This window comes from Perognathus longimembris, chromosome 17 (assembly GCF_023159225.1).
Source record: "Perognathus longimembris pacificus isolate PPM17 chromosome 17, ASM2315922v1, whole genome shotgun sequence".
NCBI lineage: Eukaryota > Metazoa > Chordata > Mammalia > Rodentia > Heteromyidae > Perognathus > Perognathus longimembris.
In genome coordinates, this window is record NC_063177.1 from 1,689,995 (window position 1) to 1,711,267 (window position 21,273).

At 43.7% G+C, this 21,273-nt stretch overlaps 1 protein-coding gene across 4 annotated transcripts in view; it reads left to right on the forward strand.

Annotated features, from left to right (window-relative positions):
- Positions 1-21,273, forward strand: part of Shisa6 (shisa family member 6) — a 300,596-nt gene that overhangs the window by 16,830 nt on the left and 262,493 nt on the right. For all 4 annotated transcript variants that reach the window (XM_048366490.1, XM_048366491.1, XM_048366492.1 and 1 more), the window contains exon 2: positions 6,994-7,154. In XM_048366490.1, the coding sequence (XP_048222447.1) occupies positions 6,994-7,154 (161 nt within the window). The remainder of the gene's footprint in view (positions 1-6,993; positions 7,155-21,273) is intronic.

The following is a 21,273-nucleotide window of genomic DNA, read 5'->3' on the forward strand; positions in this document are numbered from 1 at the left end:
TTTCTTTCCATTCCGCACAAAAGAGAAGGGTGAGTGTGGGTGGGGGATTGAGGGTCTAAACCATCCAGTCTGCATTGCTCTTGGCACAGAACAAATGGTTGAACAGTAGCTGAGCCTATCTTTTCTCTTCCACAGCATTTAGACAGATCAGAAATCTAGGGACATGGCCAAAGTCTGGTTTCCATTTGCTCCACTTCAGTGCGTGGTAGTATCATAGTGTCCTCCTGTATACTGTATTGATCAAGGTAAAAAAAAAATTACCAGGTGAACTATGGGACTATAGGAACTACAGGTTTGCCACTTACTTTGAGAGGACCTATATTTTTACCATCTGCTCAATGAATGAAGACTGGAACAAAATAATCCCAGTTTATAATCTGGTTCTCCTTGTTTTTAACCTTGGAAACTCCATAAGGAGATTACGAAGCAGAGCTTGGGTGAGCAGGGTTCTAGCTTCTCACTCTGGAGCCTGCAGGGCAGGGTCTAGTAGGATATACTGTTGTTGTGTTAAGAGTTTCATTTGACAAAAAGGTTATCTGCTAAAATGTTGTAAAAAGTTTCAAAGCTGTTGCTGCTGATGACTCAGAAAGGTGAATAGAACTGAGCAGCAGAGTTCCAGCTAAGTCTGAGTAGGTTTGTCTACTGGGGATAGGATATTCTCTAAAATATTGCTCAGAGACAATTGCAGGAGGTGACAAAAGCAAATGTGATTATGTTGTTAGCAGGATGAATGGATAAGTTGATGGGTGGATGGATGGGTGAGTAAGTGTACGTATGTATGGTTTGATGAATGGATAGGTGAGTGGAAGTACGGACTGGTGGCTGGATGAATGAATGGAAGAGCGGATTGACGTATGATGGAAAAATGAATGGGTAGGTGGGTGGAATTATGGATGGGTGGCTAGATGAAGAATGGATGAGTGGATGAAAGGGTGGATGTGTGGATGGATGGTTATTGATTTATTAAGCTTTTATAAACTTTCTGTGCTTAAAATCTCATTCACCATTTACTAGCTGTGTGATCTTAGAAAAGCTTCTGATCTCCCAAAGTTTTAATTTTTTTCAACAGTAGAATGGGGCTAACTGCTCCAAACATATAAGGTTTCTCTGGAGATTATAGGATATAATACATATAATACATGTAAGACCTTAGCTCTGTATGTGGCACATAGTAAAAAAGAGATGCTAATCTCCCAAGCAGGAAATAATATGAAAGAAAGTTATAAACAAAGTTTTGTTGATTTTTCTATTGTTAAAGGAAGTCATGTACCATTTTAAGAAAGAGAGTTGTATCTTAAATAAGGGTTGTACCATGTCAGAATGTTGATTGGATTTGGTCCCTACAGGAATTAGAGTAACTAAACACTTAGTGAAATTCTAATATACTTCCACTTCTTTGAGGTCATTGACATTTTCCAAGGTTTTAAGTTAGTAAGTAACTGGTCTTCACCTGATTTGCTCATTTACTCATTGTATCTGCATGCCAAATATGAGCTGGCACTCCTAACCATTGAAGTTGAAACTCCAGAGGCAAATAAGATTTATGGGAGAAGAGAGATGCTTGTGCTCAAGTCAGAGGTTTTGGGTTTGAATTTCTGTTCGTTAGTATTGGAATTCATCTGAATATCAGTTCTGTGGTAAAATTTGGGGCAATACTAACTGCAAAACTCATAGGTTCAGAAGGAATCTCATGGGACAAGGCTAGGAAACACATTTAGAAACTGTTAAATGCTATTCAAATGTAAAATTGTATTTCCATTATCCAGAAAATTAATGTACAGTAGCAAAGTCAGAAAAGAACTACAGTTTCCCATCCTGAATGGTGAGAATCACTGTTTCTCCTGATCAGATTTGCTGTCCAATTAATTGATTCTCCGTACTCACAATACAACAAAGTCAAGAAGTATGCAGAAGAGAGCAGGCAACACAGGCAGGAACACAGAGAATTTGGCAGTGATATATTTTTTTTCAAATTTTTATTATCAAACTGATGTACAGAGAGGTTACAGTTTCATATGTTAGGCATTTTACCTGCTCTATCATACACTGCAGCTACAGTAGTCAGTAGGGGAAGAGGAGTGATAACCAAATTATGTGCGTACCCATGCCACGTTGACTAGTTGACTCCCGTCTGCCCCAGCACAAGGCCAGCAGCCTGGCCCTCACGCACACATGGCCAGCTCTGCAGTTCCCTCTATGTTTCTTTCCCTTTGAATTCTCCCTCTGGTTCCTCTCTCCTATCTTTTCAATCACTTTCTAACTCTGAATTTATGTTGGATTTAGTTTCTCGTCTTTATTCTTTCTATCTCTGAATTTTTCTCTCTCTTCTCCTTCTGGCTCCAGGAACATTTCTTTTTCCTTCTTTTCTCTCCTGTTTTTCTTGCTGGATTGCTGCCTTTGTCTTGCTCCTCTTTTCCTCTCTCCCTATGATCCTTTCTCTCTCTCTTTCTCTCACCGTCAGTTTAGCTCTATCTCCCATTTTTCTCCCTTTTCCACTTGTTTTTTTCTGTTTATCTCCTTGTGTCTCTTTTTCTGTCTCTGTGTCTGTCTGTTTGTCTGTCTCTCTCCTTCTCTCTACATACTGCTTTCCTCTAAGATTCTGAATGCTGCTGCTGCCCACTCTTTTACAAAACCGGCATCACTGTTCTTCAGTGACCAATTTTCTTTCCTGTGGTTAGAAAGTAGCTCAGGCCTTAACCCATTTCCTCCGGCATATCCAAATTAATTAGGTGAGATTGGGATCACACGTTTCAGAATTAGAATAATATTCATCGAGCACCCTGGAGAGCAAGGGATGGAAGATGGAGAGGAACCAGAGCAAAGAGGGAGGTCATTGAGCTGAAGGGTCATTGAGCTGGAGGGAAAGCTGAGAGAGGGACCTGCTCCTCAGGCCATATGGTTAGGCAAATGCAGGCTGCCTGGCTAGCTGTTAGAGGGCACCAGGAAAGGTTGAGCCTTGGACAATGGCTCAGGAGTGGGCAGGGACCAGGAGCCTTACCCTGTCTACTTTTCTCCCACCAGGACAACACACTGTAAGGTCTCTGGCCCCAGAAAGCCTGTCAGGCAGCCTTGAGAGAAAACCTTTCCAAGTCTACCTCTCTCCCCTGGCACTGCAGCCAGGGCATCAAGTCCACTGGACATTACAGGCCCTTCCTATGTTATTTTCATTCATCCCATTGCCTATAAGCCAGCCAGAACTGGGCTTAATAATTAGCAAGTGTTAAGAGAGAGAGTAAGCAATGACCCAGACAGGAAGTGATCATCTGCAGGACACTCCTTTCAGCGTCTCCAGACCCTCTGTGTGTCAGCGGCCATCTGGTGTTAATCTCCACATAGGCTGTTCAGTAAACACCTGTGGAACTAGTTCGCATCAAGGATCACACAGTCACTTCACTGAGTGCTAAGTAGACATCAGCCAGTGTTCATTAACCTCACTGCTCTTGACTCCATGATCCTTTGTCATGAGAGTTGTTCATGTAGGATATTCAACAAATCTGTAGCTCCATTGAGTTTTTTTCTTTCCTCTTGTCCCTACCAGATGCCAATAGCACATCCTTTTCTCAGTTGTGACAAATAATACAGCAAGAAGCCCACACTAGGAATGGAGAGGACAAACTCACCCTGGTTGAGAGCATAGTTTTGGTTTACTAGAAAATTTAAACATATAAACCCATTCTCCTTCACAGCCCACTGAGAAGCAGGACTCTGTAAGAACTTGGAAGGCAAGATAAAGAGTAGAACTTCCTGGTAATAGATTTCCTGAGCTATCATTTACCTACCATAAAATTCAGCCCTCAATTTCAAAGTGCAAAATCTCATGATTTGTATATATTCTGGGTTGTGAAGCGATTGAATAATTTCATCCACTCCAAAGAGAACCCCATATGCTATGCAGGCATTCACATTTTCCCTTTCCAAACCCCAGGGTAACCACATAATAATGTTCTTTTCCTATAGATTTACCTAACTTGGTATATACCTAATTTATTAACATGGTCTTTAATAAAGGGTTGGAAACATTGCTCAAGTGCAATCCTCAGAATTTAAACCCTAGTACTGCCAAAATCCACAAACACATAAAACAAGTACTTTGTGTTTATCTTCTTTTGCATTGAGCAATGTTTTCAAGGTTCAGCCAATTTACAGCCTGTATCTTCACTTCTTTCTTTTCTATGACCAAAAAAAAAATCCGTTGTATGAATAAATCACGCTTTGATCCATTCACCCATTAGTGAACATTTGATTTGTTTCTACCCTCTGGCTATTATTAATAATGCTGCCATGAGCTTTCATATGCATGCAGATTTCACATAGACTGTTGCTGTTTTTCTTCTGCTTTTGGTAGTACCTAGAAGCAGAATTGTTGGACCAGGTATTTAATCTATGTTTAGGGTTTTGAAGAACCACTGAACTATTTAGCAGAGAGGATGCACTTCTTCACATCCTTACTAGCAGAGTGTGGAAATGCCTGTTGCTCCAACCTTGTCAACACTTGGGATCATCTGGCTTCTGTGTTAACAGCTGTCCTAGGGTGTATGTATGAGTAGCTCAAGGCAACCTTGATTTGTGTATCCCTAATGATTTATAATGATGCCCAAACCACTTTTCCTGTATGTGTTCTTGGGAGACATATCTGTTTACATGCTTTTGCCCATTTTACAATTGTAAGATTTTTTTTTATGTATTCTGGACCAATTCTCCTATCAGATATATCTTGCAAATATTTTCTCCCATTCAGTTATCGTCTTTCATTTTCTTGTGGCGATCTCTGAGGTACAATGTTTTAAACTATATTTTCTTTGATTGCTTGTGCTTTTGGTGGTGGCACATCAAAGAAACCATCACCAAATCTAAGAAGACACAAAGATTTATTTCTATGTTTTCTTCTAAGAGCTTGCAGTGTAGTGCTAATACTTAGGCATATGAATCATTTGGAATCAATTTATATGTGCTGTGTTAAGTCAGGGTCCAACTTTATTCTTTCCATGTGGCTATGTACTTGTCCCCGAATCATGTTTGAAAGAAAAAATAATTCTTTCTCCAGTGAATGCTATTTGATACCCTCATTGAAAATGAAAGTGAATTGACTATAGGTACATAGGTTTATTTCTTGGATTCTAAATTTTCTTCCATTAACTTCTATGTCTATTCTAACTTGTAATTTTCTGGTTTTCTTATCACAGAAAGATGGTAGGGAAACATCTCTGCTAAGCAGATGTACAAGGAAATCAAGTTATCTTTCAAGGATGTATGATTAGAAAAAATTATAGAAAATAATCAAATTTTACAACCAAAAGGGATCTAAGGAGTTATGTTAGTATAAACCCTTCGTGTTTTGCTGATGGGGAAAAGTGATTAAATTTCAGTGTCTTCTGAGGTTAACAGATCTGCCCAAAAGGTTCAAGTCTGATCAGTGGCAGAGCTGGAATTTGAACTGAACACTTAACTTTCTGGGGCAATGCTGTTCCTTTTCCCTAGGCCCTAAATTTCATCTCTCCAGTCCTGCCTGAACCCAGTCATACCAAGTTGGATTTCTGTTCCCAGAGCGAGGTTAGGTTCTGCCTTCTCTTTCCCTGATGCAGGCCCACAGTAAAGAAAGCCAGTGAGGGGAATGCATCTGGAAAATCTGAAATTGCTATATAGATGCCAGTAAATGATAAAATTGCCAGTCTGATGCACTTCTAGGAAGGCTCACCATGTTACACGCAGTGTAACGGAAGGAGACAATTCACCCCAGACATACTTTTTAAGTGCTGGGGTAGGACTGGGGCTTTAGCACACTGGATGAGCATTTGCCTAGCAAGTATAAGGCCCCAAGTTCGGGCCTCAGCTCTGAAAAAAAAAAAAAAGAAGTGCTGGGATAGTCACATTCTGAGGGAGTAGAGCAAGGAGCTAGACTCAGGTGAAAGGATGTCTTAGGGTAAGCTGGGCATGACCTCAGGTGTGAAGAGCTGTGTGTGGAGGTCTGGAGACATGCTGCCTCACCCACCACATGCCTTAGGAGCATCCCAAGTAGGAAGAAGAGTCTTTGCCCATTATTGCTGGACAGGGCTGCATCAGAAACCAGGTCTTGGCCCTGAAATGAAGATATCCAGGAGTGATATTTTGGGGTTTGCCCATACTCACTTGTGCTCTGCACGTCTGTTTTCTGTAGCCAGTGAGCATCTTCTCATTCATACCAATTGCTGCTTGAAGCCATTTGGGGAGTGATTCCCTTCAAACATTGATCAGGAATGAGACCCTATCTTTCCTCTCTCTGCTGAATCTTCGCTAATTGCCTGTTCAGGTGCAGATGACAAGAATGGAGCAGATAAAACCTGCTCTCTCTGGGTCACTGAGTCTTCTGCAGGAGGGTGGGCCTCTTACTCTGGCAGGTTTCCTTCCTGTGAGTTTGTAATTGTTCCTTTCTCTAGACTTCATTTGTCTTCACTGTCTGTACCCTCTGTGTGTTCTGATGTTTGTCTTTTTTATCTGAGCATCCTGTCTTTGCAGCTAAATCACACCTTCCTTTGAAAGCAGGAGCTGTGTGCTGTGCTTATTTGAGTCAATGGTGCTAGTACATGTTACTGGATGTGTGTTTCTTGTATGGAGAGGTCACCCCCATCTTTTCCATGGTAATTAATAACCTGAATTTGAAGGGAAGGTCAACCCTTTCCTGTAGTGGCATTTCGCTGTCTGGCCATGCAGATATATGCCTAGTTTTGGTATATATTTGAGGGATTAATATTTTGAAAAGACTCAGGGTTTATGGGTATGGAATAAATTAAGAAATGAGTCTACAATCATAGTCTTTCAGTGTTTGTACTGCCAGGGCAACACTGCCTTGAATCACCTACGCGAGTAGCACCAAATGAAGCTATGGTTGTTGAGTACTGAATGCCACATTTCTGTCTCCTTATATAGGCTTCAGAATCAAAGGCCACGTGGAAGCAAGCCTGCTCCCCCTTGAAGTAATGTGGTAGTGCCTCACTGTGTGATTTCCTCTTTGTCTAGGGCTCTGGCTGACATCTTAAGACAGCAGGGACCAATCCCCATAGCACACTGTGAAAGAGAAACAATTTCGGCTATCAATACTTCTCCCAAAGAGAACACTCCAGTCAGATCGACCACCAAAAACCAATATACCCCAGTGCGAACAGCTAAGCAGACACCAGGTAAGTGAAAGCTTATCACCTTGAGTCTTTGCTGAGACCTGTGAGAGGTTTTGGTTATGTTTCTGCCCTGGTGGGACAAGTAGTAGAGCATTGGACAGTGGAGGATGCCTTCCTTGATGGACAGGCAGGCTTGTGAAACTGAGAAACCTTTACTATGCGAAAGATCACTGCCAGTGTATGGGCTGAGTGAGAGCTGATGGTGTGGGACATCTGTGATTTCATGAGCATCTCATCGAATTCTCTGTGGAAAAAGCAACTTGTACCAGCCATGGTGGGCTATGGTTACTCACATGCTCATATGATGAAAGTTTTCCTCTGCTTAGGATTCTGAGAAAGTGTGTTCTGACTAGGGCACCGGAGCCTGCTCAATTCTTGGAACCTCAAAGATTCCCTTTTGAAGATGGGATATTTTCTGTGTCTTAATGGTGACCTTCACTTGTGAGCTATAAATTCCTCAGGTATATGATGAGTTGCCATGTAGTGATAAACAGTTGCCTTTTGTGAAATTGTGTGGAATTGGTTGCAGGATCTCCTGAGGATGTCAAACTCTTCAGGTGTTCGTGTCCCTTGTATTCATGGTCAGAGTCATGGCATATAAGTGACAGAATCCTCTTGTACACTTTAATCATCTCTTACAATATCCAACATGGTACAAATGTTATATAAGTAGTTGTTATACTGTATTATTTAGGGAATGATGAGAAGAAAGATGTTTGTCCTGGTTGGATGGACATATAACTGTTTGGAATATTTTTGATTCATGTTTGGTTTACTCCATTGGTTCAAATTCTGTAGTTGGTTGAATGTTGCAGTTGAGTGAAGAATCTGTGTGTGCAGGGCTGACTGAACCTTCGACATATTTTTTACTTGATCACCACTGTACCACACAAAGGAAACTGGACAGCACTTACCTTCCTTGTTGTAGGGATCAATAAATGAAGTTCGAGGAAGATTCTTAAGTTGAAAAAGACCATTAAGGTGTTAATAATATGGAACTATAAAACAGATCAGTAGTCACATAATATGACCTACATATTTATTGAGCTTTTGTTGTGTGTTAAATGCCATGCTTGAACACTCTTAGTTATTCTTTTGTTGTTGTTTGTGGGACTTGAACTCTGGGCTTGAACACTGTTGCTGAGTGCTTCAGCTCAAGGCTAGTGTTCTACCACTTAAGCCACAGCACCACTTCCAGTTTTCTGGTGGTTAATTGTAGATAAGAGTCTCACGGACTTTCTTGTCCAGTCTGGCTTTGAACCACGATCCTCAGATCTCAGCCTCCTGAGTAGCTAGTATTACAGGCATGAGCCACTGGTGCCCAGCTTCTTAGTTATTTTTTACAGCAATATTTGCTGGTCCTATATTGTACCTATTTTATATGAGTAATAGAAGCATTGAGTAGCTGTCCTTAAGATCATATTGTTAATAAGAGAGAACACCAAGACTCTGATGAAGGCCAATAGTTAAAAACAAACAGGACTAGAAAGCCATCATAACCTTCCTGAGTTTAGATGCAAAATATCTGAGCGAAAAGAATCCTTCAAGGACATTTTTTTTTTTTTTTTTTTGGCCAGTCCTGGGCTTTGGACTCAGGGCCTAAGCACTGTCCCTGGCTTCTTCCCGCTCAAGGCTAGCACTCTGCCACTTGAGCCACAGCGCCGCTTCTGGCCGTTTTCTGTATATGTGGTGCTGGGGAATCGAACCTAGGGCCTCGGGTATACCGAGGCAGGCACTCTTGCCACTAGGCTATATCCCCAGCCCCCTTCAAGGACATTTTGATAAGGCCTATGTCATTGTGCATATTACAAAATGGCCTGGCACTGGTTCTATCTCAGACACAACTTCTACTTTGGTACTTAGATCTGGATTCTTAACTTGGGTCTCCCTTGCAATTTTTCCAGTCCATAGAATCTGTACTAAACCTGCAATAAGGATTCGTACCTGTGAGGAGGCCATAGACATGTCTAGTCTAAAACTACAGCAGAAGAGCTACTGAGATGAAATTCACTTTCTTTAATTTTCTGAAATTTGCTAACTTGTCTATGCTTTAAAAATGGAAGTCTTAAATGTTTTAAGCATCTGCTAAAAGCTAAGGATATTGTCCCTTGAAAATATACATACAAATATACATATAGATGAATACATACATATTCATCTAACACATTGCATAGAATTTAAGTGAATTCATAAGTCCTTCCACAGTTAGAAATCTTTTTCTCAAAAGTAAAGACTCGTGCCTGTAATCATAACTACTCAAGGAGGCTGAGACCTTAGGATCGTAGGTCAAACCAGCCCAGGCAGGAAAGTCCAGGAGACTCTTATTTCCAATTAACTATCACAAAAGCTGAAAGTAGAGCTGTGGCTTAAGTGGTAACTTTGAGCAAAAGAGTTCAGTGACCATATCCAGGACCCAAGTTCCAGCTCCAGGACTGGCCCAAAACAAACAAATAAATAAACAAATGAAGCAAAGAAAAAGCACCAACAAATGGGTCTAAGACACATTTCCACTTTATTCTACATTTTCAAAATGCAAGAGGGAATTTTGGCAAAAAAAAATCTCAAGCAGTGGTCATTTACCCAGATGTATGGGTATTTGAGTTTCTAGGGATAGAGCTGACATTAGTAGTTCTAGAAATTTCCTAAAGGCCAATTCTAACATGGATCCCTGGTGAAGAATCAGTTAAATCTGACTAAGTTAAATCTGAGGACCACTGGGCCCAAGAATTTCAGAAAGTCACTATTTTACCTTGTTTAATCTTACTTTGATATGAGTACGTACTTTGACCAGGGTACCATTAGTTTTTCCTCTAAGAGTCATCATTGAAAGTCAGTCTCTTTCAAAGCCTTGCTTGTAACTCTATAACGTCAGATCACTCTGTCATCAGAGCAGTCTTGGGTGTTTATCTTCATCCCTCTCTTCATGTTTTCACAAGCCAGCTAATTTCCAGCCACCAAAACCAGACTGTTTAAGTGGACAACCCTGATTTGCTCTTAAATATCCTTCATCAAGCAGGAAGTTTTCTCATTTCCTTCTGGTTTCTATTTACATTTTTCTCTTCTAGTGAGTGGAGAGAAGGAAGGCTTACAATTACACAGTTTACTTGCATTTCCAAAATTGTAACTCCTTTCTTTGCTTTTGGAGATGGAAATGGTTTCTCCCCTAGCCTGGGAAGTATTTTCAGTGGTGAAACTGAAATGCAAAAGCAATTTCACCACAAGTTTCCTCTTTGATAGCCTATAATGGACACAATGCCTTTCCAAATAGCTGCTATCCTCTGCCACACAATATTTCTATTTGAGCAGAAGTTTCAACAGAACTTTACCTAAATGTTCATAGTGGAAATTTACTGTGATTTCACCACTCATCAAATCAATCACCCAGCAGTTATAGCTGTGGCAAGAAATCTTGGAGGGATATTAACAAAATACACAGTGAGATCATCAGGCATCAGAGCTCGGGGTGGGGTGGTGAGCAGTGTACTCAAACTGCTGTTGTTAGTTTGGCAGAATTGGCATTGCCTGGGAATTGATGAGAACATGCAGAAGCTCAGGCTGTACCTCACCTGTAGGACTGGAGCCTACATTTTTCTGAATTCGCTCAGTACTGGTAAAATGTGGGGCCAATTTGCTTCTTTTTTTCTTTTTTTCATCCTCAGTTCTTGCAAGGTAGATCCAGCCATAAGAAACAGAGAAGCTACATTTTCAGAGGTTGAATTGGGAGTCTTTATTGGAAAGCCAATGAATGAAGGTGGACTCCTGTTTCAAAGATCTGCAGCCCCTATAACATACTTAACACTTAGAAAACTGAAAGAGCAGAAAAAAATACAAACAAAGCAGATCAACTCCAATGGAAAGCTGAAGAGGGATGCCATGGTGACTAGAGGAGAACCAGGGAACACAAGACAGGAGACATCAACATGAGGCATAGCATAATGTCACTTGAGCTGGTTTGGGCCTAAAAAGTGTCAGAGTCAGGTGGCAAGGTCACAGAAAACTTGACTCTCCTAAGTTGAAGGCACAAGAAAGATAGGTCCAGTAACCTATTGTCCAAATCCCCACCCCTGCCTTTAGGAATTCAGGCAGGCCTTTCACTTGTTAGGTAGAACTTTGTCTTCCTCCACAATGTAGACAAGATGGTGCCAGTTAAATTCAATTCCCTATTTACCATGTGGCCAAGATGACATTGGTTAGACCAAACATCCCTACTTCACAGTTACTGGGTATGTGATTTTGGCTTTTCTGAGTTTCCTTGTCTGCCTTTGTGGCTGCTAGATTGCTGCCTAGATTGCCTCATGGGTACAATGATTGAAAACAAGGAGAACCTGCTCAAACATGTCCCTATCCTTAGCATCTCACCATTACCTATGGCCAGGCTAGGGAAATGAATGCATCCACAGATCCTGGGAAACAAATCAGAATGAATGAAAGAGCCAGAATGCAATGAGCTGGTATTCTTAGCTGATGCAGGATTGTAGAGTTGTGTCCGAGATGAGCCAGGGTTTTGGAAGCTGATGTGCATGTTTATTTGCTCTGGGAAGTACAGTGAAGGCCCTGCATGAATGCTAAACACAATGGTAACACTAGCAGTGTGTTGTGTGTCATGTGTTAAGCACAGCTGGGCAGCCTCTGGCAGGAGGGCAATACAATTTTAAATCTGTATCATCCAATGTGTGGGGTAGTCCACTTGGTACTTTGTGGCTAACAGAAGATGCATACTGTAATAATTCCTAGGTCTGGAACTCCTAACCTCAGATTGGCAGAAAAGTCCTCTCCACTTTGCTTTGAGTCTGAGGGAAACTTCCAGGAAGCTCCTTCCCCACTTTAAAAGCAGCTTCCCAATAGACACACACCTGTAGCTAGAAAACCAGGAAAGCTAGTGTCCCCCCTACTCTTCGGACTGTCTGTGGCCTGTGGACCAGCAGCTACTGCATTTTGTGAGAAGCTGGTGAGAAATGCAGCTCAGGCCCTCTGTCAGATCCCCTTCCCCCACCTGAGTCAGAATGTGCATTTTGCCAGATTCCCTGGGTGATCTGTTTGTATGATGAAATTAAAAAAGACCCTTCTAGCCCAGTGGTTTTCATTCCTGGCTGAACATGGGAACTGCATGAGGATTTCTGAAATGCTCACTGCCCAACCCCCACCACAGAAATTCTGATGTAACTGGTCTCTAGCAGAATCTGAACAATGTTAATATTTCTAAAAGATTCATTGTCGTGTTGTTCAGCATTACTCCCAGAGTTCAGCAAGCAAACTGAGCTTTGGGGGTGAGGCCGTAAAAAGGGGATAACATCCTTTGAGGACTGTGAACTTTGGATTCCCATCAAGGCCCCCATGATGAAGCTCAGTGGGTCAGAGCCAATGGGCTGTGGGACAGCACTCCCCTTGGGAAAAGGGAGAGTGGAGGACTCAGGCTCATATGAGAGAAGAAGGGCCCAAGCTAAATTATCAGAAAACCAAGCAGAGCCCACAGGTCCCCCAGGCTCAGAACTCCAGAAGCTTAGTCTTCTGAGAAGGGATCCCTGCCCTTTTCCAAAAGAACTCTTCTTGGAGTGTCTGGGCAAATGGGATGGATGCTTTCCCTAGTTGGAGTAATGAGATCATATGTTTTCAGTTCCAGAATTTTGATATTCAATTCCCAGTATCAAGATTGGCATCAGCTGGAGGCAATAAATATTTATGCTCCATTTCCACACCACTGTGCATTGTATAAATGAGCAATCAGTCATCCTGCCTATTGTCACAGACACAGCCTTGAATGGCAGAATAAGGGGGACAAGGGACAAACTGTAAGTTTCACGAAGACTGAGAGTAAAGGTTGAGAAGCTGATGGAGGAGCGCTTTGCCATAGCCCTACTTGGCCCATCCTACTTCTGACCTGAGCTCCTTATGACCTTCAGCCTCTCTCACCAAGGACTCCAGATACACTAGCCTTCTTGACTCTCCTTTCTCTTGCTATTCATATTCTTACCTCTGGAAATTTCTTCCACTTTATTTCTGTTCCCCTAAATTGTTTACAGCAGGTGTCTGTGCTGTGGAATTCAATACTTAGAGGTATGTTTCAGAGAGGTGTTCTGACTCCTCACCTGTCCCCACCTCTCATCTCACTGTTTTTAGAGAGCCTCCCTGTCTTGTGTCATATGTGTGTTGGTTCCTTTGTTTGTGGTTTCCATCCCTATAGCAATGGGTAGGTCCACAAAAGCAGAGAATTTGTCTTTTCTTCTCTATGGAATCTTTAAACCAATAATGTTTAATGGAAGCTCCTGATGTTCAACACCCATTTGTGCAAGGAATTCACAGGGTGACATATAGTTCTTTTCTGAGAGGGAGCAGGGTCCAGAATGTAGGTATTGGTGACTTATCTATGTATTGAAGTGCCCCTCAAGGCTGTCTGCCCTTGGCAAACACACTCTAAAGTAAGTGTGGAGTCAAGGAGTTGTGTTAGTCTCCATGGCCAGTCACCAGGTGGTTACCTGAGCTGACAGCCTGGTGTGTCTGGTGCTTCCTCCAAGCCCCATAGCCCCTCTCTTCCTATCTGGGTCTGATCAAGAACCCAAGAACTCAGTGCACCTGGAGGCTGGGGGTTTTCTTCCATGGCTAGGGTCAGAAAGGCCACCACCCGGAGCAACCTGCCCACCCTGCTCACTGTGCCTACCAAGAAAAACTCCTTTGTGGAGGCAAGCTGGTGCAGAGTCCCTGCTCCAAGGGATCGCTTCAGAGTGGCCCACAGATGCAGAAAATACTTCTGTGTACCTGAACTCTGAAAAATGTCTGATACACCTCTTCCTTGCATGGGAGACAAGATCTTTCTTAGTCATCTGCAAGGAGACAGAGCAGCTCTGTGGTGGCTCTGGAAGGCTTTGGGATGGCAGAGTCAGCTATCCCAATCTACTCTTATCCTAAAATAAAGTGAGGCCCACAGAGACCACCTATGTGGGAGGTGATGCCACTGTCAGTGTAAATATGAACTGAAGTACTCCAGGGCAGCATTTAGCGTGAAGGGAACACATGTTTGTACTGTCTGAGTTGTTGGTCCCTGGGACTTGTGGCCGATTCACACTAATTATTAAAGTTGATTTTGCCTGTTTCTCTTTTTTTGAATACAAGTACTACATATGTAAAAATACATGTATGAGTCATGCTTGTGATTATCACGATATTCAGCAGCTCACTCTATTAAATTGAGCTGGTATAAGCATTAATGTTATTAAGTGTCCACTTGAGTTCAAGGTTTAGTTGTGGACGGAACAGAACCATTTCCTTCTGGAGCTTCTAGTATATTGTAAGTGATGGAATATAAAATATATTTGGAGCTAGGCACCAGTGGCTCACGCCTGTAATCCTAGCTACTCAGGAGGCTCACAGAGGATCACAGTTTGAATTCAGCCAAGACAGGAATGTTCCTGAGACTCTTATCTCCAATTAACCACCAGAAAACCAGAAGTGGAGCTGTGGCTCAATGTAGTAGAGCATTATCCTTGAGTGAAAACACTCAGGGATAGCACTCAGTCCCTGAGTTCAAGCCCCAGAAGCGACCCAAAAAACCGAAACAAAACACAAAACAGTGTGTGTGTGTGTGTGTGTGTGTGTGTGTGTGTGTGTGTGTGTGTGTGTGTGTGTGTTTGTATTTGGAGAGTAGTGAATGCTCCAAATGCAATCAGACAGATGACACTGGTGAGAGAGGGAGAGATCCTTAGTGATGTGATCCTGAGGTAGCATTTGAGGCAGTACCTATCTGATCAGGAGGATCCAGTCATGGTGAGGGCAAACATTGCAGGCTGAGGGAACAGCCAGTGCAAAGGCCTTGAGGTAGAAGCAAAGCTGACACATTAAGGCAGCAAAGAGCCACCATGGTTTTGGGGGTAGATGGATGAGAACAGAGTGATATGCAGGTCAGTTATACAAGGTCTTGGAGGTCACAGTGAAGGTGTGGATTTTATTTGTTGTAAAGATATTATATCTTTATTGTTGTTGTTTATTTTATTTATTTATTTATTTTTGTTAGTCATGGGGCTTGAACTCAGGGCCTAGATGGATGCTGTCTCTAAGCATTTGTTGTTGCTATTGTTGTTTTGTGGTGTTTTTTGTTTTTACTCAAGACTAGTACTCTACCACTTTGAGCCACAGCTTCACTTATGGTTTTCTGGTGATTAATTGGAGATAAGATTCTCAGGAACTTTCCTACCTGGGTTGGCTTTGAACTGTGATCCTCAGATCTCAGCCTCCTGGGAGTAGCTAGGATTAGAGGCTTCAGCCACCAGTACCCAGCCTGTATCTGTGTTAATAAGCTTATCCTGTGTACTGAGTAATAGACATGGACTTTGTGAGGGAAACAGGAGAGTCAGTTCTTTGTGATAGCCCGGTGGGTTAGTTCGGCTCTCTTCCTCCATGGGCAGACATATGCCTGTAAATGTGAAGGCTATTCAGTAGTAAAAAGCTGTGAGTGTCAGAAGCAGACAAAGTGAGGTCCAAATTCTACCCCAGCTTGGGTGGCCTGGACATTCTTAGCCCAGAGCTTTTAAATAGCTCAGTTAACTTTTCCCAGAAAGGGACAGATTGTAAATATTTCAGGCTCTGTGAGCCAATGTCTATGGGAACTACCCACCACTTCTACCAGAGTCATGTAAAAGTCTTAGGTTGTAGCCAAATGAGTGAGCATGGCTTTGTTTCTGTAAGAAGCCATTTATAAAAACAAGTGGTGAGCAGGGTTTAGCCCTTCATTGCTAGCTTGTGGATGTCTGCTCATAATCTCTCTCAGAAAGCTCACCACTGATTTCCTTATGATTTTGCCTTTCCTGCAAAATGAGTCCAGAGTCTGACCCATCCCTCACCAGGATATGATGGGGTTGTCAGCAGTCAGCCCAGAGCTCAGGAGGGGATTCTGTAAATGTCAGGCTCTACTCCCTCCTTTGCTTTTCCTGAGCTTCTGACCAGATTGTTACTCCATCCTAACTTACTCTCTGGTTGAACCAAGCCAGCTCTTTAGTTAGAATGGAGAGTGAACCACATCAGAGCAGAGACTAGGACCTCCACGGTGTGCCAAGAAATCATGGGCTGTTCTCCAGGGATCTATATGCTGGATACTTGGTCCCAAGCAGGTGATGGGAGAAATAGTAAAGTCTTTTAGAAGTCAGTTTTAGGCAGAAGTCCTTAGATTATATGGGGAGTGCCCTCAAAAGGGATGAAGAAAAAAGTTTTATATAACCCTGAGCTAGTAATATACAAAGAATTGTTTTAAAAAGAGCAAACTAGGTCCTTCTTTCCCTCTGGCTTCCTACTGGGCCATGTGTTTTGTCTCCTGCCCATGTGCTTCTGCTGTTGCAATGTTATCTATGGTGAACTCCTCATCAGAGCCAGACAAATTCCAATGCTATTCCCTTGAACCCTACGACTATGAGCCAGATAGACTTCTCTCCTTGGTAAAGTACCCAGCCTCACATATGTCATTACAGTACCAGATACTGACCTGCCTGACAGCCTTAGCCACCTCTTGGTGATGATGTCAGAACTGTGGTGATCAGATCTACACATGGCTAGGAGAAACAGCAGCACCCCACCCTCATGGTGACAGGACCAGGATGTAGGATGTCTTGGAAGCATCTTTGCTCACAAGGTTACATTAAACAGGGCCCTTCTTCTGTTCAAGTTCCATCCTTCCACCTATCCCTCCCTCCTATCAATCTCTGCTCTATGGAGACCATGCTTCCTTGATTCTCCCCTCCTCCCATCCAGCGTCCCTGCTTGCACCTTTCCACAGGATGAGCCTGCTTCCACCTCCCACCCTTCCTCTCATCAGGTCTCTCTTCACAGCTGAGCTGTCTGCACTTGCCACCTCCCCAGCCTCACAGCTGCCCCATTGCTTCTTAGTCCATACCTTTGACTTCTTTGCTATGCAGTAATGCCCTATAGAGGCATAAATTCCTATCAGCACTGCACCTGGACTCCTACCACACCCACCATGGAGGCCAAAATACCAGTCACCTGCTACATTGGCTCCCCAGGGGGACATGCTCCCTCTGGCTTCTCCATCTTTCCACTCATACCAAGCCTGGATCACACCTCTGTGCTTCTTTCTGGGCTCAAGTTCTGGAACCCACAGGTTATCCACTAGTGGGCATGAAGCAAGTAGCCCAGTGGATTTTCCAGGCTTGGATTAGAAGGCCCAGGAGACCATCAGACTAAGTGAGAATCACTGGAATGGAGCTGTAGGCAAACACGGGTGCAAACAGCCATCTCTAGACTGCCTGAAAAGAACCTCACATCCAGGCCCAGGGAAGCAAGTGCTGCTCTTCATGTGCTCTTCACCAGGGCAACTCAGGAATCTGCCTACCAGGGAAGGTGACTCAGCTCTTGGAAGTTTGACTTTTTCAAGTGTTTTCTATGGACGGACACACTTCTATCTTACAAGGAACCCTGAATGGCCATGTTACTGTGATGCTCACATTGAGGATAAGGAAACAGAGGCACAGGAAACAACAAAAGGCTGCCATCATCAAGTCACACAGAGGGCTGCCTTGGGCTCTGAGCAGAGGCAGACATTACCACAGGACTCAAAGAAGCCAGAATGACCAGAGCAGCAGCAAGACATCAGGAGCCACAGCAGTGTCCGAGGAAGCTGCCTGCCATAGTGCATGGACACCAGGGGCAGGAAGTTCCTCCAGAAGCTTCTGTTTGCTCAGCATCATGATAGGTACCCTGCAGCTCCAGGACTGCCTGTCTTATTCTGAAGTGAGCTCCTCTCTCAGTGACAATTTGCAGCAGGAGCAGCTTAAGGCTTGCCAGCTTTAGAGGGAGGCTAACCTGCCACTTCCAACATCTTCCCCAGCTCAGGTGATAATAGGAAGTCGCTTGCACTTGTTGAGCATTGAGCGTGCAGATTCTGTGCTGGAGCTCTCCTTGAGGCAGTTTTTGCATGGATTTTATCACCTTTCATGTGGAGTAATGGGGCAGTCCACCTACAGGTGCCAACAGGTAGATGGTAGGATGTGTCTTGCCTGGGCAGCCCCATCCAGAACTCTCTCTTACCAGCTGTCTTGTCCATGGGGTCCTTCCCCAGAGCCAGAGCCTAGCCTAACCCCAGCTCCCCATCACCATGCATGCTCAATGCCAGGCTCCTGGGGAAAGGCAGAGTGGATTCCCAGTTCCAAATTCCACATCATTCGGAAGGTGAGCCCTTCCTTTGTATTATAATCCTGTGGAGGAAGTGGCCTATCCCAGCATAGGAAAGCTTTAGAACAGGTGTACCTGGAAGCAGTACCTTCCAGAAGCCAGAGGAACTGCCCGCTCTCTTGGCCAGGCTGGCTATGCCTAGCATGTCCTTTTACCCCTGCATCCTGGTCCCGCTTGGTTACTTCACTGACCGGGGCCAGGAAAGCATCATCTTACATCTCCTACCCCAGAAGGACTCCCAAGGTAGGGGGCTGACAGAACCTGATGGAGAACCCAGGAAGAGAGGAGAGTCAGCTTGCTAAGCTGGTCCACTAATTACTCCCTGTGCTCTCCCAGAAGATTTAGATTATGTCCCCGGCTGTTCTCCAAATGAGGTGTGGGTGAGACAAGAGCGAAAGCACCAAGGAGAGGATAGGGCTGGAATTCACAATGACCTCCATGACTTGGCAAAACTGAGAAGCCAACAGAACAAGTTGCAGTGAAGAGAGAGCACAGGGATCTGGGCCAGGGATGCAGGGAGCAAATAGGAGGGTGGCTGACTGTTCTACCAAGCTCTGGGGCTCAGGGAAGGCTCTGAGTCCATGTTAGTTGCTGCCACAGAATTTGTCAAGGCTGAGAAATTTGTTAAGGAAAAAGTTCTGCCTGGTTTCCTGCTTTGGAGGCTGGAAAGCCCAAGAACATAGACAGCACTGTGTCTGTATGGATGCCATGCATGGCTCCAACTGGTGGCCAGAAGAGAAAGAACAAGTAGATATGGGCAGATGGGAGATGAGAGGGTAATGATGACTAACCCAATCCTGCAAGAAAAGGCATTGCTCCATTCCTAAGGGCTCAACCCCTACCATGCCTCCTAATGGGCACTGTCTTCTGACATTGCCACACTAGAGAATGAGGTGAGCCTTGTGGGGGGACACCGCTCCATAGCAGAGGGTAAGCTTTTGCAGGAGCTCAGCATCTAGCTGAGTAGCCTTTGGAGGTGTGTATCCTGAGAGGCACAATGTTCATTGTATACAGACTAGACAGATTTGGGAAATAATGGTAAAGGAGATGACAGCACTGAGCTATCCATTGCTAGACATGACATGCTGAGTGTGGAGCACCCCTTAAGTCCTAGGGTGCTAGATGAGTAACACAGCTTTGCCCCAGAAGCTAAAAACCAAGAGCAAAAGACAATACCACACTAACAAAAAGTTGCTGGCCACACAAGTGGTCAAGCAGAATGACAGGATTACAAGCCATGAGCCCAGAAGGGCCAGAGGAAAGCTGCTGTGATCAAGATGTGTATCACCAGGCATTTGTAAGGCTGATGGGACTCATTGAGTAAGAGAGGAATGGAGGCTGTCCCTGAAGGATGATCACTGGGGTTAGTAAGAGCCTAAAGATGCTTATGGGGCCAAAGACTCACAGAAGGAAATAGTGGAACATTCCTTTGTAAACGTTGGTTGTCACTCTTTGGTCAACAGACAGCTGTGATTAAAGAATCAGGACAAAGGCCAGAAAGGAAAGAGAATTCTGTGTTCTGTTGGAGAAGGTTGCTTTGAGCAAAGGAATTCTTTTTTCTTTTTCCCTTCATCAAGCATGTGGGCTGCATCACTGTAAATGGGATAGGGGTTCCTTCTTCCCAGGCAGCAGGTGGCTCACTGAGGCTGAGGTTATAGGGCCAGGCAAGACTAGAACCCTCTAAGTGGCATGGAAAAGAGACTTCTGATAACTTAAGTTGAGAGGCTTGCAGAGGGAGTGAAAGAACCATAGCCCATTAGCACCCAAGAGCCAGAGGAGAGGAGGCAGGATGAATATAGAAGTATGATGATCCTTTCAGTCATTTGGAAGCAATCTTGGCTCTTCACTGGAAGTGAAAGAAGTTCTCAATCTGTGGCAGAGAACTTTTGACAGAGTCAACCTCTAAACATATACTCTAATATTAGGTAATAGAAGAGAAACCAACGGAGCAGCAAAAGGAAGTAGAAAGTAATAGAGAGGAGACTTACGGAGCAAGAAACATTGAAGCAGAGGTCCACATTCTCCAGTCACCTGTGGCCATCTGAAGAGAATGCTCAGGGTAGATGAGAGATGGTGGACAACACGTTTGAAGAAAAAATGACCAGCATGGCCAGGCTGAAGAGAGCTGGGGTATGGACGTGCTAGATACATTGGGGCTGAGTTTCATTCTGAGTGTGGTGGGAGCCAATGGAGAGTTTGCAGCAGAGAAGTTAAGTCTTTCTGGTACTGTTTTAACAATAGAGCCTGAAAAGGCAAAAATGGAAGAGGGAGGCTGAGGGACAGAATTGAGCTAGGATGTTAGTAATGGAGAACATGAGGAAAACTCAGCTCTGGGGGATTGATTTATTGATTTTTGTGCTCAAACTCAGGGTCTGGCTACTGTCCCTTATCTTTCTCACTCAAGACTAGAACTCTATCATTTGAGCCACAGCTCTACTCTCAGCTAATTGGAGATGAGAGTCTCATGGACCTTTTTTGCCTGGGCTGACTTAGAACCATAATCCTCAGGTCTCAGCTTCCCGAGGAGCTTGGATTACAGGCATGCACGAGCCACCAGTACTCAGCTATTTATTTATTTTTTAACTCATTACTTGAACAGTTTTGAACTCAAGGGAAATTTGCCAGAATTATGCAATGAACTTACATATCCTTACTAGATTTTAATGTTCTTTTGTATCTGTCAGTTTCTCTCCCCTTCATGATCATCATAACAATCAATCATCACCATCATGTTCATCCTCATCACCATCATCACTACCACCACCATTGTCATTAACATCAGCAGCAGGAGCAGCACTACCAGCATCACCATCCCTCACCACTGTCATCAGCACAATCATCACTGCCGTCATCATCACCAGCATTGTCACCAGTACCAGCATCATCACTGCCTCTACTGTCACCATCACCCCCACCGTCACCAACACCAGCATCATTACTGGAGAATAAAGAT